Source organism: Papilio polytes, unplaced genomic scaffold (genome assembly GCF_000836215.1).
Source record: "Papilio polytes unplaced genomic scaffold, Ppol_1.0 DF824303.1, whole genome shotgun sequence".
Taxonomy (NCBI): domain Eukaryota; kingdom Metazoa; phylum Arthropoda; class Insecta; order Lepidoptera; family Papilionidae; genus Papilio; species Papilio polytes.
This window is the reverse complement of record NW_013524901.1, coordinates 817,825-831,434: the sequence shown is the minus strand read 5'-3', so window position 1 is coordinate 831,434 and position 13,610 is coordinate 817,825. Positions and strand designations below refer to the sequence as shown.

Sequence of the window (13,610 nt, the reverse complement as noted above, 5' to 3'; positions counted from 1 at the left end):
CTAAAATGTAATAAAACGGTATTTGAATTTGTGTAAAAAATACGATGTAGCTTTCGCCCGCGACTCTGTCTGAGAGGAATTAATAACTTCATAGTAGCTTATGTGTTTTTCCAAATTACGTTTATATGTAAATTATGTTAAGATTTTGGACATCCGTCTTTCATCATGTCATCTAGACTTTCGCACTTATTATATTAGTAAGATTTTAAAGTAAAATCACTGCTTTGATTATTCCAATCGCTTGCGACAAGTACATTCAAGGTAATTGGCTGTTTGTTTTGTATTCATCACTCCAGGTCGGTCGTCCGTTACCGAACTGATGGTAGTTCTTCTGCTAATTGCCCCACGTGGCTGCGCCCTCACAGCTCCACGGGGTGATCTTTTATTCAATACTGTTCGATGTCTGTTAAATCAACAACGGTTTGTTAAAACTAACTGCGGTTTAATTGGCTCACTATTGTTTTTGTGATTTGTGTTTGTTTGCCGTTGATTGGAGGGTCTGTTGATTTTAAACAGATAGACTGTGAAGTGCTTATGAAGTGATTTAAGTTGAGTTGTGTACATATTTATTTACAAATAAATTATTATTTTACTATTAGGAATCGACGAATTGCTCGGACTGGGAAGTCTTTACTTTAAGTGACTGGCACATTTAACAAAGTTATCAATAGATGTCTATTTTATCATACTTTTTTTTACGAAATCTGTAGTGTTTCTCGGCACTTTTTGGACCGTTTAAAGTTTTTTGATGTTGCTTGGTTGTAGGGAGGTTGACCGTAAAGTAACAAAAAAATTCAGCGCAATATTGTCGAAATATTGCTTACACAAAAGCTTCATGAAAACGTCTAAAAGCCACTTGAAGGTATTAAAGATTGCGGACGCGAAAATCTTAACACCCCGGCGCGAGGGTAGAAAAAAACCGGGCGTTGGGCTCTCCAGACCATTCTTTACAGCACCATCCCCAACGGACCGACAACAAAGACAGTATTGTTCGATTTCGGGGTTCAAAGTACATTGGTTATTTTGGTCCCCAGCTCTCAAAGGTGCTTCAAGTTCATTATTCTAATTGCTTTTTCATACAAAACTCAAACGGTTTACTCTTTCGAGGGCCATTCAGTTTCACGAATGAAAACGTGGAAATTAAATTATTTTTTTCCCTTCGCACGGATGTTTTTGACGAGATTAATTCGAGATAATGGTCCTTTCCTTCATTATTTTCTTATCTATTTTTTCATTTTCAGGTTTGGATAATACTTGGAGTTATTCTTTTAATTTTTTAAGTCAATACAGGAGAGGTACTTGGAGTTTAAAAATATTAATGCTTTAAATACACTAACTTGGTAACATTACATTTTCGTTACAAAATAAACCAAAAGTAATTGTGCTATTGGTCCTTACAGCAAAGAATATCTGAACAGACTTAATAAACAATTGTTTAATTAAATAAAACGATGTGTTAAGCATTGGTCAAATACGTCATCAACCGACGCCGATTCACCGCGCATTAATTGCTGTAAATATGTATAGAGCAAAACAAACAGGAAGCAATCCGCTAATGGTGTACATGAGAATTAAATTACTCCCACCCCCTGCGCCCCATGCGGTGAGATTTACTGCTGGTTCGACTCTGCCGAATGTGGACACAGTCCGGAGTCCGGATAGACACAATTTTTTACTATTTGCGACGTTGGTAGCAAGTTAACCGTGTTAAATGTCTCTACATACATATGAAAAGAATATGTAAAGCAATGTGCTCGTATATTATTCTAAAAGTGGCGTTAAAAGTCTATATGACCACCCCTGATTACTTTTGACCCACTATCTACATTTTATACTAATGTCCTTAATATTTTAGAACGTTTTTTTTTTATAACATAAGGTGGCAAACGAGCAAGCGACCACCTGAATGGAACGAAATGGAAAGCGACCGCTGCCCATAAACATCCGCAGCATCCATCAATGAAGGGTAGGCAATTGCAGATGCGTTGCCTACCCTTCATTGATGGAGGAGGAGACGCACATAAAGAGGGAAATTTACCCTTTCGATGCGTCTCCTCCACTGTCAAAGTCACTTTTCCTTCCCATCCTTTTCTTAAGAAGAAGGGGCTAAAATTAGGCCTCATCAGACGAAACGCGGAATTGCTTTCACTTTACGCCTGTTTTCTGTATGGTCATGGCCACCGGGCGAGCCGGCCCATTCGTGCGAAGATGTTAAAGCGGGCTCTACCACTGTTTGAAACAACTCTTTAAAATTATAAAGTTATAAATTAATTTTAATTAATAATAACCGTTTTATTATTTTATTAATAAAATAAAAATACAATTTGAATAAAACAATAGTCATTGTCATGCAAAACAGTAACAAGAGCGTAGGGTAGACAACAAAGTTCTTAATAAGCGTAGTTAGGGCTGAGACGTCTGCGGAGCCCCAACTTCCGGTATTAAGTTACGCGGGAACCTCTACGAACCACGCGAGCTTCTTTAAAACTAGACTCTGGGAGGAGTTGGGACGGAACGTGCAGGTTTCGTGTTGTAACTACGTATACTAACAATCTTCATACTGATAGTTAACAACGTGAGTGGTATTCAAGATTAAGTGGTAATTGACGATTAGGTAAATTAGAGTTTCGCAGACCTGTGTAAAAGTTCTCTCAATGAAAATTATGAATGTCGGTTATAAATGAATTTTGTTTTTTTTCTGTAAATCACAATTCTATAGTAAACATTAAAAGGAATTAAAATACTTTTTAATTCCGCCGTTGTAGAGACGAGTGATAAATCCCCAGTACCAGCAAATGATATTTTAAAACGCGCAAACTTTGTTATTTAAAAAGCATTTCGCGGACTGCTGAAGTGTGTACACCGCTTAACTATCGCTATGATTTGTTATGATCGCCTTCACTGCGCTCAGCGGGTGTTTTCAAACATTCCAGTTCCACAACAAACGAAATTCAACTTTAATTGCAACTGCATAAAATATACATTCATTTAAAAGTACTGATCACCCAAATCGCAAAACAAACGAAACTAAACATTATTCCTGTGTAACAATTAAGGAAGAGATAATGAATTGTATTGTTCAATTAAAATAGAACCTTACACGTTATGAGTTAAAGTCTATTTTCTATTGAGATTTATGTTTTAAATTAAATACCGCCTCGCAACATCTTTGTTCGCGGAGTAATATTTTTGATGTTATGTCAAGTGTTAAAAATTTATTAATCTACGGTATTCCGCACTGCTTAGTTTATTTAAAAGGCTCTTCTCATTTTAACTCTTTACATGATCAGGCTATAAACATAATTTCCAAACCAATACGACTTAGGGTCCTTTAAGACGCGAGCTATCATTTCCTCAAAGGCCGGCAACGCATCTGTAGTTCCTCTGGTGTTGCGGATGTCCATGGGCGTCGTTGACCACCTCGGTGTTCTCGCCGCTAGTATGCCACCTTCTATTATAAAAAATAATAATAAAGGACTAGTTTTACCGCTAACATTGTTGTAATATTAGGTGACAGACTTTTATCTTCTTTAAATTCAAATATATTCAACAAGGAAATAATAAATTTTCATTTCTATGAAAGGAAAGCAATCTCATTCCTTTCCTAAATTTAAGGAAATTTCATGTAATCTGTGTAAAAAAGTATAAAGTTAATATTTGACCAACAGACAGACGCGCGCTCATCTTTGTTCAGGATTAAACTTTTCTCATTTTCGAATTTTCGGTTCGAGGTCGTTAGGCTATTATGATCCGAATTGAAATTTCATTGTAGCGTTTGATTCGGAATGATATTCACAAGGAAATTGCTTAGATACTTATCTAACAAATGATGTAGAATTCAACAAGCATTTAAAAAAATATAAATATAACGAAAAATCTATACCCGAATTACCTACATCACGATAATCACATCACATCACATCACATCACATCACATCACATCACATCACATCACATCACATCACATCACATCACATCACCATCATCATCATTAGCCTTAATCTGCCCACTGTTGGACATAGGCCTTCTCCAATACCCTCCACAGAATACACTTTTACACATAAAAGTTACATATTTTTAAGCATTTTTTATGCTTATTAAATAGAGAATAATTCTTTTCTTCCTCTTGATAATATTAATGATCTATGAGGATGTTTCCCATTATAAATGAAATTAAAGTACTCGAGTTACGCCCTCTACCGGTGTCGCAGGGAAGCGACTTTTTAATCCAACCCCTAATCTACCTACAAAGAGGATTAAGGTGAAAGAACCCAAATCAATAGACGTCCCCCGCGGCTTCCCACAATAACTCCTGACCTTTCAACACGCGTTGTCCTGATAAATTGATTCCTTTGTAGTCGTCTCCTTTCACTCAGTCCACGATAAGGTTATAGTCGGAGCGTTACGACTTGGACAATAAACGGCATAGACAGGTTTTATGTTCTATTTAGCTTTAAGGTAAAAAGTATATCAATAATAAATAAAATAAAAAATAACAGGTAATTGTAGGCTTTAGTAATGCGTGTCTATGGACAGTTCTAGGATTAACCCTATTCTATATATTTAAAGAAGATTAAATTAAATAATATAAATAAAATTAATGATTAGTTATTAATTGACAATACAAAAACAGCAATTAATTTCTAATCTAAACATAAGTATAAGGTATTAATTCTAATAATTTTAGTATAGTAATAATTAAAATGCCATAAATACACAACGACCAATATGCACCAGCAGCACTATATAGTTCGTTATAGAATCGATTGGCTCAAGACATTCTGTCGAGGCTTAGGGGAATGATTATTTTATAACTGGAACAATAGGTGCCCTGTGAGTGTTGTTTGTCGCTGAACAAGATTGCAAAAATGACTTATTGTAGTCTTACTTTGTCTATTTCCTCACAACAAAGAAAATATAAGCTAAACAAGAATTGAAAGAGAAGTAACACCAAGTTTATAAGGATTACTACGTTGTTTGGGATCGAATCTCTAACTTAAAGACTATAGAAAATCGTTAATTAGTTTTATAATTTGTAAAATTGAATATTGTCATCTTGTAAACTATGTAAAACTAGCTCTTGCTCGCGACTTCGCCCGTGAAATTAAAAAATATGGCCTATGTTACTCACAGATAAATTACCTTTCTAATGGTGAAAGAATTTTTAAAATCGGCCCAGTAGTTTTTGAGCTATTTTAATACATACAAAAATACAAAAATACAAATCTTTCCTCTTTATAATATTAGTATAGTTTAACATTTATATCAAAACATTGTTGTAAAAGCTATTAATTGCTCAATAGATCGACAATAGCGACGTAAACCGTTCGTCGCTGAGGCTATAAATCAGATTAGCTGGTTTATAGCCTGTGGTGGCCGCTAATGTGGAACCTTTTAGCGTTTACATAAAATTTACAACTTAACGTCTTCATTAAAGTTTTACTCCTAAGCGTAATGCTAATGGATGCTAAATTATCGCTTCTAGTAACGATTGTACGGCTTTGTTATCGCCTATTCGCTATTTAATGGTCGTCGATACAATAAATAAGCAAGAAAATCAACCTTAAAATATTTTCTATGACATAGACATTTAAAAAGATCAAAAATACAACGCTGGTCTGTCCCACCACTGGCTGATAGAGGCTCAGATAGCTTACAGAAGACGTCACTGTCAGATAAGGTAACAAAATCCAATATTTCCTTAGATAGGTCCTTATAGATTATACTAGTTGTTAAATTGATAGTCTTTTTATCCTTAAAGAAATTTTAATTTCAAACGTTTCGTCCAACAACTATGAATTCCATGTGCATAAAGTTTGGCTGTCGATATCAGCCGGGTAAAGTCGGACAAGCGAGATTTTTCTCGTCTATTTCCGGAGCTGAACAAAGCTGGCTTGTGCCAGATTTAGTTATACTAACTTTAAAGTTCTCGGCACGCGTTTAAAGTTGCACGCGACCGTAAAAATTGTCGCGTACACTTGTTCAATAATCGTGGTCACCATTGTAGATTGTGACGTCAAATAATGTTAAGTTTTTTTTATTTTTTTATTAAATGATCAATATCGCTTTGGTTCCTTGACAAGGAAATCCTGTGTTTAAGGAGCCAATGCCTTCCTTTTCGGTTACCTTTAAAGTAAAGTTAAGTAATTCTTAGTGTTGCCAAACTAAAAATTAAAATAGTTATATTGTAACAACACAATAGATTTAAAAGCTTAAACCTATTGTATGTGTAATGTAAATCAACCATAACTAACAGACATTTTCTCAGTAATGTTAAATCAGTAAATAAATTATGTAACAAAGTTTTGAAATACAAACCGGCTATGAGGGTAAGACAAAAACTTATCAGCATGGTATAGTTTAAGCGAGGCCGACCTTCCGCAATCACAAGCCGTTCCTTGCAGCACTAGCGCCGCATTAACTCATTTTGCGACACGCGACGCTACGCCGCGGGTACAAGGCCGTGGTGACCATAATGAACATTAATCTAGGAATATAATTAAATTAATTATTGCATATTTCAGTTATAATTAGATTGGAAACTGTGTATTAGTAATTATGTTAGTGTAAATTTATACATATTGTGGATTTCAATTCCGGAAAATCTTAACAGTGTAAAAGGAAATCCGATTACAATAGAAGCAGAAATACAATTTTCGAATAGACTATTCTACAATAGCCTTGTACGTTCTATCTTATTTTAATTTACTCTATTTCAGTTGCTTCTGGCCAGTCTTAAAAATAAAAACGGGAATTCCTAATTATGTCAAACGTGTGGCTAAGCAAGGTGCAGGTTACAATAAATATGTGTTGTCGTGGGACAGGCACGCGAGCCCCCGGCCGCGGCGAAGCGACTTACGACGCGTACCAATATAACATAATCGATTGTTAGTGCTCATTGTCCTCGAAAGGCCTCTGTGCGATTGTGCGTACTGCATTTAACACGCGATCGGATTTAACCGATATGGTTAATTGAATTTAAACTATTATAGTAACCGCTTAGTTATAATTTTTATTATAAGCATTGCCTTAGGGTAGAGCGCGGTTTTCTAACCGCCCAGGACTGCCACAGGTCTACGAATTACACAATCTCACATAAGATTGTTAACCTCAAAAATCTGATAAAAATTGGAGTGTTGCAGAAATCTGCTGCGCTGGTAGTGCCAAACAGCATTGATAGTAAAACAGAATGTAAGAGCAAGTAAAGAATATTGGTTTTAATATTTTCGAGGTAATTTGTTATACATTACTCACTTTTAAAGTATTTCAATTCTTACTCAAACGAAGTATAAGATAGTCTTGACATCTGTAAGATTTTTCCCCGGCTTGCCAGAACATTTCTCAAAGCCAGCATTAAATCTCTGTAAGTCGACGGCAGCTGGCTTAGAGAGCGGATTGCTAGAACAATGCACTGCTCAAATAGTCTCGAGAAAGATGCATTTGTGTATCAAATACTTCGACGTAATTCTTTGGCAATAAATTTTACGAGACGAATATTTAAAAATATGTATTATTTCTTAACATTTTGTCAATAAGCAAAATTAATTAATCTACAATTTTAAGGCTTACCTTCACTTATATATATACATGTTAAACTATTTAGATAGATTGGTTTCTATAATAATCTAGAAATAGATGTTCTAATTGTACTAAAATTAAAAAAAAGTTGCAGTGAATTACACTGAGTAACCAGAAAAGTATTTTCTACAATCTAAAGTTTAGTAAAGACTTACTAAAACGGTTTTCAAGTAAAATGTCAAAACGTTCAGTCAACTTGGAAGTTCCCGATTTTATTACGCGAATTAATTTTCTCCGGGTAACAGGAGCTAAGTTCCTAATGGCAGTTAATAAGACGCAAGTATTCCTTTGGGCGAGTCCGCCTTTAAATCTGTTTACCTTTATGCTCTCAATGTCTCACAGAATGTTCTTATCGTGTTTGCGTAGGTTCCAGCTTCTGATAATTTGTTAAAAGGACCCAAAGTTAAATAAAGTTGAGAATTAACTTAACCGGGCAGATATTCTATGTGAATGTTAAGAATTAAATTGTTTACGTATCCTTTCTTACACTTTCTCAAAGAAAGGCGGAAAACATGTTACCATTAAACTTGTAAATAGACCATTTGTTAAAGAAACTGGCAGAGAAACATGGCAAAGGTATTAATAGTATATGTCATGTAACTGAGAAGTACGCCGCGATGCCTAGACACCTCGTCTTCATACAGAATAGACGACGCTCCCGCGGGATGCCACGAGTAGATAGAGAACGTAAAGAGAAGAAGCTAAGTCATTAAACAGGTTTTTGAGAACACAGAGTATGCAGAATAAGATAGAATTAGAAGTTATAGTATTAACATAGTATTTATTGACCAAAACAGAAACACTAGGTATATGGCTAAATTATATCCTTACAGTTACAAAGAAGTTGGGCCAAGTTCATGTAAAATATGTTTCCGAAAAAGATTTTCTTCGTAAATATTTTAATACGGCTGAGGGAATGCGGCGGCAGGGCCGAGCGGACCCCCAGCCCGCTAGCCGGATGTCCGCCTCCCCACATACGGCACTTCCGGTGACGTCACGATTAATCTCGTGCCATCTTCCGCCGCGCGACGCACCAAAATAACGACTAGATACGATGTTTTCTCACATTTTTATTACAACGTGATTAGGCAATATTAAAAATTAACCGTACTTGCATAAAATATCTTACTCAATATTATAAATGCAAAAAATTAGATAGATGGATGGATGTTTGTTGGAGTTTGTAGCCTAAACTACTGAACGGATCTCGATTAAAATTGGCACAGATGTAGAGCATAGCCTGGAAGTACGCATAGACTACTCCCTATTGTTTTTTTTAATTCCACGCGTACGGACCATGGCTGACTAGGACATGGAAGTCGACCCACATTAGGCCTAGAACCGTTCATTGACGATGTAAAGTGAGCTGATGAAGATTATGATGTCCATTTATAAGGATCTATGCATAAATATATTTGGGTTAATTAACATAAAAGTTTGCTTATTTAGAAGCTTCACATAGTGTAGCAATTTGTTCGTAAGTGTCAGAATGTGTGCTCCAAGTTTCCCATGTCACACGTACGCAGTTAATTCACAACGCGGAAGTTCATGTAGTTAGTGTGTGTAATTGCAGTTAATAAAGTTCCAAGTATTCCTTTGAGATGGCTTGAAGCGAGCTTATTTGAGTTCATATGACTGCGGTAATCTTGAAAATTTTACTAAGCATTCCTCTGGTAGTGCAAGTTAAGAAAACATTTAGTGATAACATAAATTTTATTTCAGAAATTAGAAAATTAGACACATATGTGTATATTATTAAAAATGTTATAAATATGCTTCAGTTCGGAAAAAAGTGACAAATTGATATTACTCAAAACAGGGGAAGCAGATAACATAACAATTTGGAACTTATAAACATTATTTTGAGACTTTATCTGCGACAAAGTATCGTTTAATAATTTTTACATGTTGCCAACTAATAACAATACAAAGTCTGAATTAACGTGCTACTCTGTCGCATAGAATGTACGCTGTAACTACTGCAGTGTATTAGCAATGTACAGATAAGACATCTCAAGCTTTCTCGGCTGTTAAACGCAAACAGTTGCCCGCTGCACTCGACACCGAGCTCACTTATGAATAGAGTAATTACAGATGTACACTTAGTTGCAACATTATACAACACTCCTGGATTTGTCAGACGTTCGTATTAAAATCTTACTTGAAAGTTTTACTTACTTTTAATAATGTAATGTTATAAATGTGAAAGTTTAGATAGATGTTTGTTAAAGTTTGTAGCCTAAAGTGCTGAACGGATCTGGATGAAATTTGATACAGATTTAGACGATAGTCTGCAAGAACATATGGGTTACTTTTTTTTATTCCACCCGGATAGAGTCACGGGAGAAAGCTAGTTAATAATATTTTTAAAACATATATTTTTTATCTTTAGACATTTTATGCCAGTCTGTGCCAGAATTGTATTATACTCTCCTAATATATGAAAATTGTTTCAGAATTGAATTAATTTTAAAACTCTACGTTGCAGGTCCATTATCATTTATATGGTCCAAGTTAGCCGGCAATCCCCTCGCAGCTTAATTCCGTCCGAAACTTTTCATTTGTTATCTTCATTATTTACATTATATGGAATTTCGTAAATTATTTATCATCAGCATGTTCACAATGTCCTTCTGTTACGTCAAAATTGTTTAACTAATTTAAAATAATAGAAAACCAACAACATACATATCATTATCATTTATTGTAATATTCGTGCTGTAAATAAAATGTATAAAATATATATTATATATATAAGGGAAGTTGGAACTTAAGTCATATGCAGATTTCTTGTATTTTAAGTTTAAAACGCCGTGATTTATATAGCTCTTGTATGAACTTTTAGATTATAAACATAGTGAGTTTGATGTTTTAAGTCAGTATGTATCTGTAGCATTTGTATTGATATTATGTACGTTTTTTATGTTTATTCAACATGTGGGTGTTCTTGTGAATGTTTGATAAAATGAAATAATTATTTCATGTATTTAATGAATAAATAAATAAATACATAGTTAATTCACATCCTTACTTGGAAACTGTTACATTTAATATCACGTTTTACTTCACAAAATCTTACAGCAGTTTGAAAATGAACCATTAAATAATTAAAATACCTCATAAACCGCTCTCATAGTCGAGTTAATTATTAATGGTAGATTTAAACTTCTATACGTGCGTTCACAATTTCGGGCTCCCTCAACTGTCCCCGCTGCAATTTCGCGTCAAACCGTAAAAGCCGAACACTTACCGAGCTCCGTTATCTACCCATCTACCATATTGTGCGTTTCAGTGGGTTTGTTACAACTCAACGTAGATAGAACATACGGATGGAAATTGCGCATGGATTTTTAAAATTTATGTAATAATTTTTACTTTTGTTTTTAATAATATTATTCACTTCATTGTTTTGAAATTTATTATATTAAATATACTATTGGTATAAGATTTTAACCCAAATATTTATACCTATAAGTTTTTCTTAAAACTCAGTTTATCGTTATTTTTATGTTTCATGTAATTTAAATATATCAAAGCGAATGTAAATAATAAGTAATATAGAAGTAAAACAAAGTTAAGGGTAAAGTAAAAGTAAGTTTGGCTAACTTTGCACCCGTATGTTCACTTAGAAGGCTTTTCCAGTAATAAAATTTGCATAACTACGCTCCTTGGCGCGGCTGCAGTCTCTTATTAAATTTCCACCCCTCTGTGAAACTCATTAATGGTTTGTACTTAACCACCTAGTATTACTCCGTGATAAATCATGAGGCATCATGTAATATCATATCATAGCGTATGCTATGGCTGACTTTTATTGCCGTCTCAAGATGATAGTAATCCCGCGGGATCTCGACGAGGCAAGGCCGCGGATTATCCCTAATCTTTCTCTTATATATCTTTAAAAATAGAATTTATTATTCCAGTTTAGGTAAGGAAGATGACTGACATACATTATACTAATATTATAAATGCGTAAGTTTAGATGGACGCCTGTTTGTTAGAAGATATCTCCAGAACGGCTTAACCATTCTAGCTGCCAATAGAATTCAGTCTAGAGTAATAATTTCACCTTTTTTAATTGTGTGCTTCTGCTGAAGTCGCAGGCAAAAGCTAGTCTTTTCTACTAAAGAACAAAGAGTCCTTGATAGATGATGTGTAAAATAGTAAATTGGATATTATTAAGCCCAGAGAGTTACAAGGGCATAGGTTTTACTACTTTCGTATTAAAATTTCAATGAATAAGCAAATTAATAAATTCGTTTACAACGTTTTAAAACATGTCAGAAAATATGAAATGTATTGAATAGCAAGCGCCCATGACGCAGATAACAACCACATGCAACACTTCGCTGATAAACGGCCAGACATCACGCGCTATCCAATTACGATGCCTCCCCGTTCCGACATTCGTTAACTAGTTTTCGTTGCATCGCAACAACATATCGAAATGTTTTATTTCCTGTACATTTTACTCCCAATGTGTTCTTTCACAACGCAAACGTTAGTGAAGTGGTTACCGGATTCAAGCTTCAATTTACCTATTAATTTTAAAAATGGTGAACTTCCATGTTCGAAACAGACAGTTATATTCCCCGAGAGCCTTGTAGGACCAGTGAAAATGAATTCTGAAACGAATGTAAATTCATTTGTGTTACCCATCGACGGCGAAATTGTTCTGGAGGGGACTATAAATTTAGGTGATGATCCATATGAAGCGAATTGCACAGAAGGCAATGTGTATTATTTTGAAAACTCTAAAGCGTCATGGGCTCAAGCTAATGTTTGGAGTTCCACGAAGTTTAATAAGGCAACACCTGACGCGGAAAGAGTTCCATGTTTCGATGACATCGTTGTATTTCCTGCAAACATCCAAACGACAGTTGCCCTACCAGAATTAACACAACACGTGAGATATATACAAGTTGGAGATCAGCGATTTACGAGCTTTATGAAATTTTATGATTACATTACAAATGCACCTGACGATCCGGTACAATTCTTTCTAAACACACTGTACGTTACAGGATTGGAAATTGGGGATACGCAATGCAAATCGAGATCCGGCTGCCCGTGTCAAGATACATTTTTAGAAACCGACTGCTCAACGAAATACTGCCCGGTACCAACTTGTGTACATCCCATTAAACCTATTGGGCATTGCTGTAAAATTTGTGGTGGTTACATTTTCTTTGACGTTACTAAGAGTTTCGACATGATGGACTTTAAAGAACTTGTACAGAAGGTAGTAGAAAGTTATGGAACAGATAAATTGGAGTATCACATAGGGAGATTGCCAAATGATAAAGCGCAACTTGTGATAGTTGATAAGGAGGAGTATGAGGGTACGAGTGCGGAGGTACTGAACATGATTGATTACAACATGAAGGAACATTGGGTGGAGGGTACTAAATATGCACAAATAAGTGGGAGTCCTCTCTATAAATCTGGAATGGGTGGGAAAATTTTCATATCAATGTTCTTTGTAGTTGTTTGTACGATCGGTATGATATATGTTTACTACTATAAAGTACCAGAAATCAGATACCCTATTATGGGTAGGAGCTTGCCGAACTTCTTGGCGAGGATTCAAAGACGCAGTGATAGTGTAGTGTCGCTAACAAGACAGGATTCCGTGATGACCAGAGCTGGTAGAACAGCGTTCAGGAATCCTTTGTATGATTCTAAAAGGGGGCGTGTGCAAGTTGAAGATGAGGTTACGACGCAATAGTTAAAACTTACAAATTAATTTCCTATGTTATTACATACAATTATATAGTTTTGTTGACATCTATGTAATATTAAAAATAATGAAATATTTCCGTAATTATTGCTTTTTATTTTAAACATTGCTGATCAGGATAAATTCAGATCAGACGAAAAATATAATATTTTTTAAAGTATTAAGTGTTAGTATTTCAGGAAGTATACTGTACTAGGTCGTAAATCAAAAGTACTGGAAACTCTGGCGCACGTCGCCGTCGTCCGACTGCGATAAATCTAGATCGTAGACGGTTTGTTACGGCCGGCACTGA

The 13,610-nt window shown here is 35.1% G+C and overlaps 1 protein-coding gene across 1 annotated transcript; it reads left to right on the top strand.

Moving 5' to 3' along the window:
• Positions 1–12,003: 12,003 nt before the first annotated feature.
• LOC106101075 lies at positions 12,004–13,358 on the top strand. The gene is made up of 2 exons (XM_013280179.1): positions 12,004–12,275; positions 12,603–13,358. Exons 1-2 carry the CDS (start codon positions 12,026–12,028, stop codon positions 13,304–13,306), a joined length of 954 nt encoding a protein of 317 aa, XP_013135633.1. The 5' UTR covers positions 12,004–12,025; the 3' UTR covers positions 13,307–13,358.
• The last annotated feature ends 252 nt before the right edge of the window (positions 13,359–13,610 follow it).

Excerpts from the sequence above, each read along its gene's own strand:
- LOC106101075 (XM_013280179.1), top strand. The coding sequence starts at position 12,026 with ATGTTTTATTTCCTGTACATTTTACTCCCAATGTGTTCTTTCACAACG. Across the intron at positions 12,276-12,602 it reads GGAGGGGACTATAAATTTAG|GATTGGAAATTGGGGATACG; the intron begins GTGATGATCCAT and ends TGTACGTTACAG.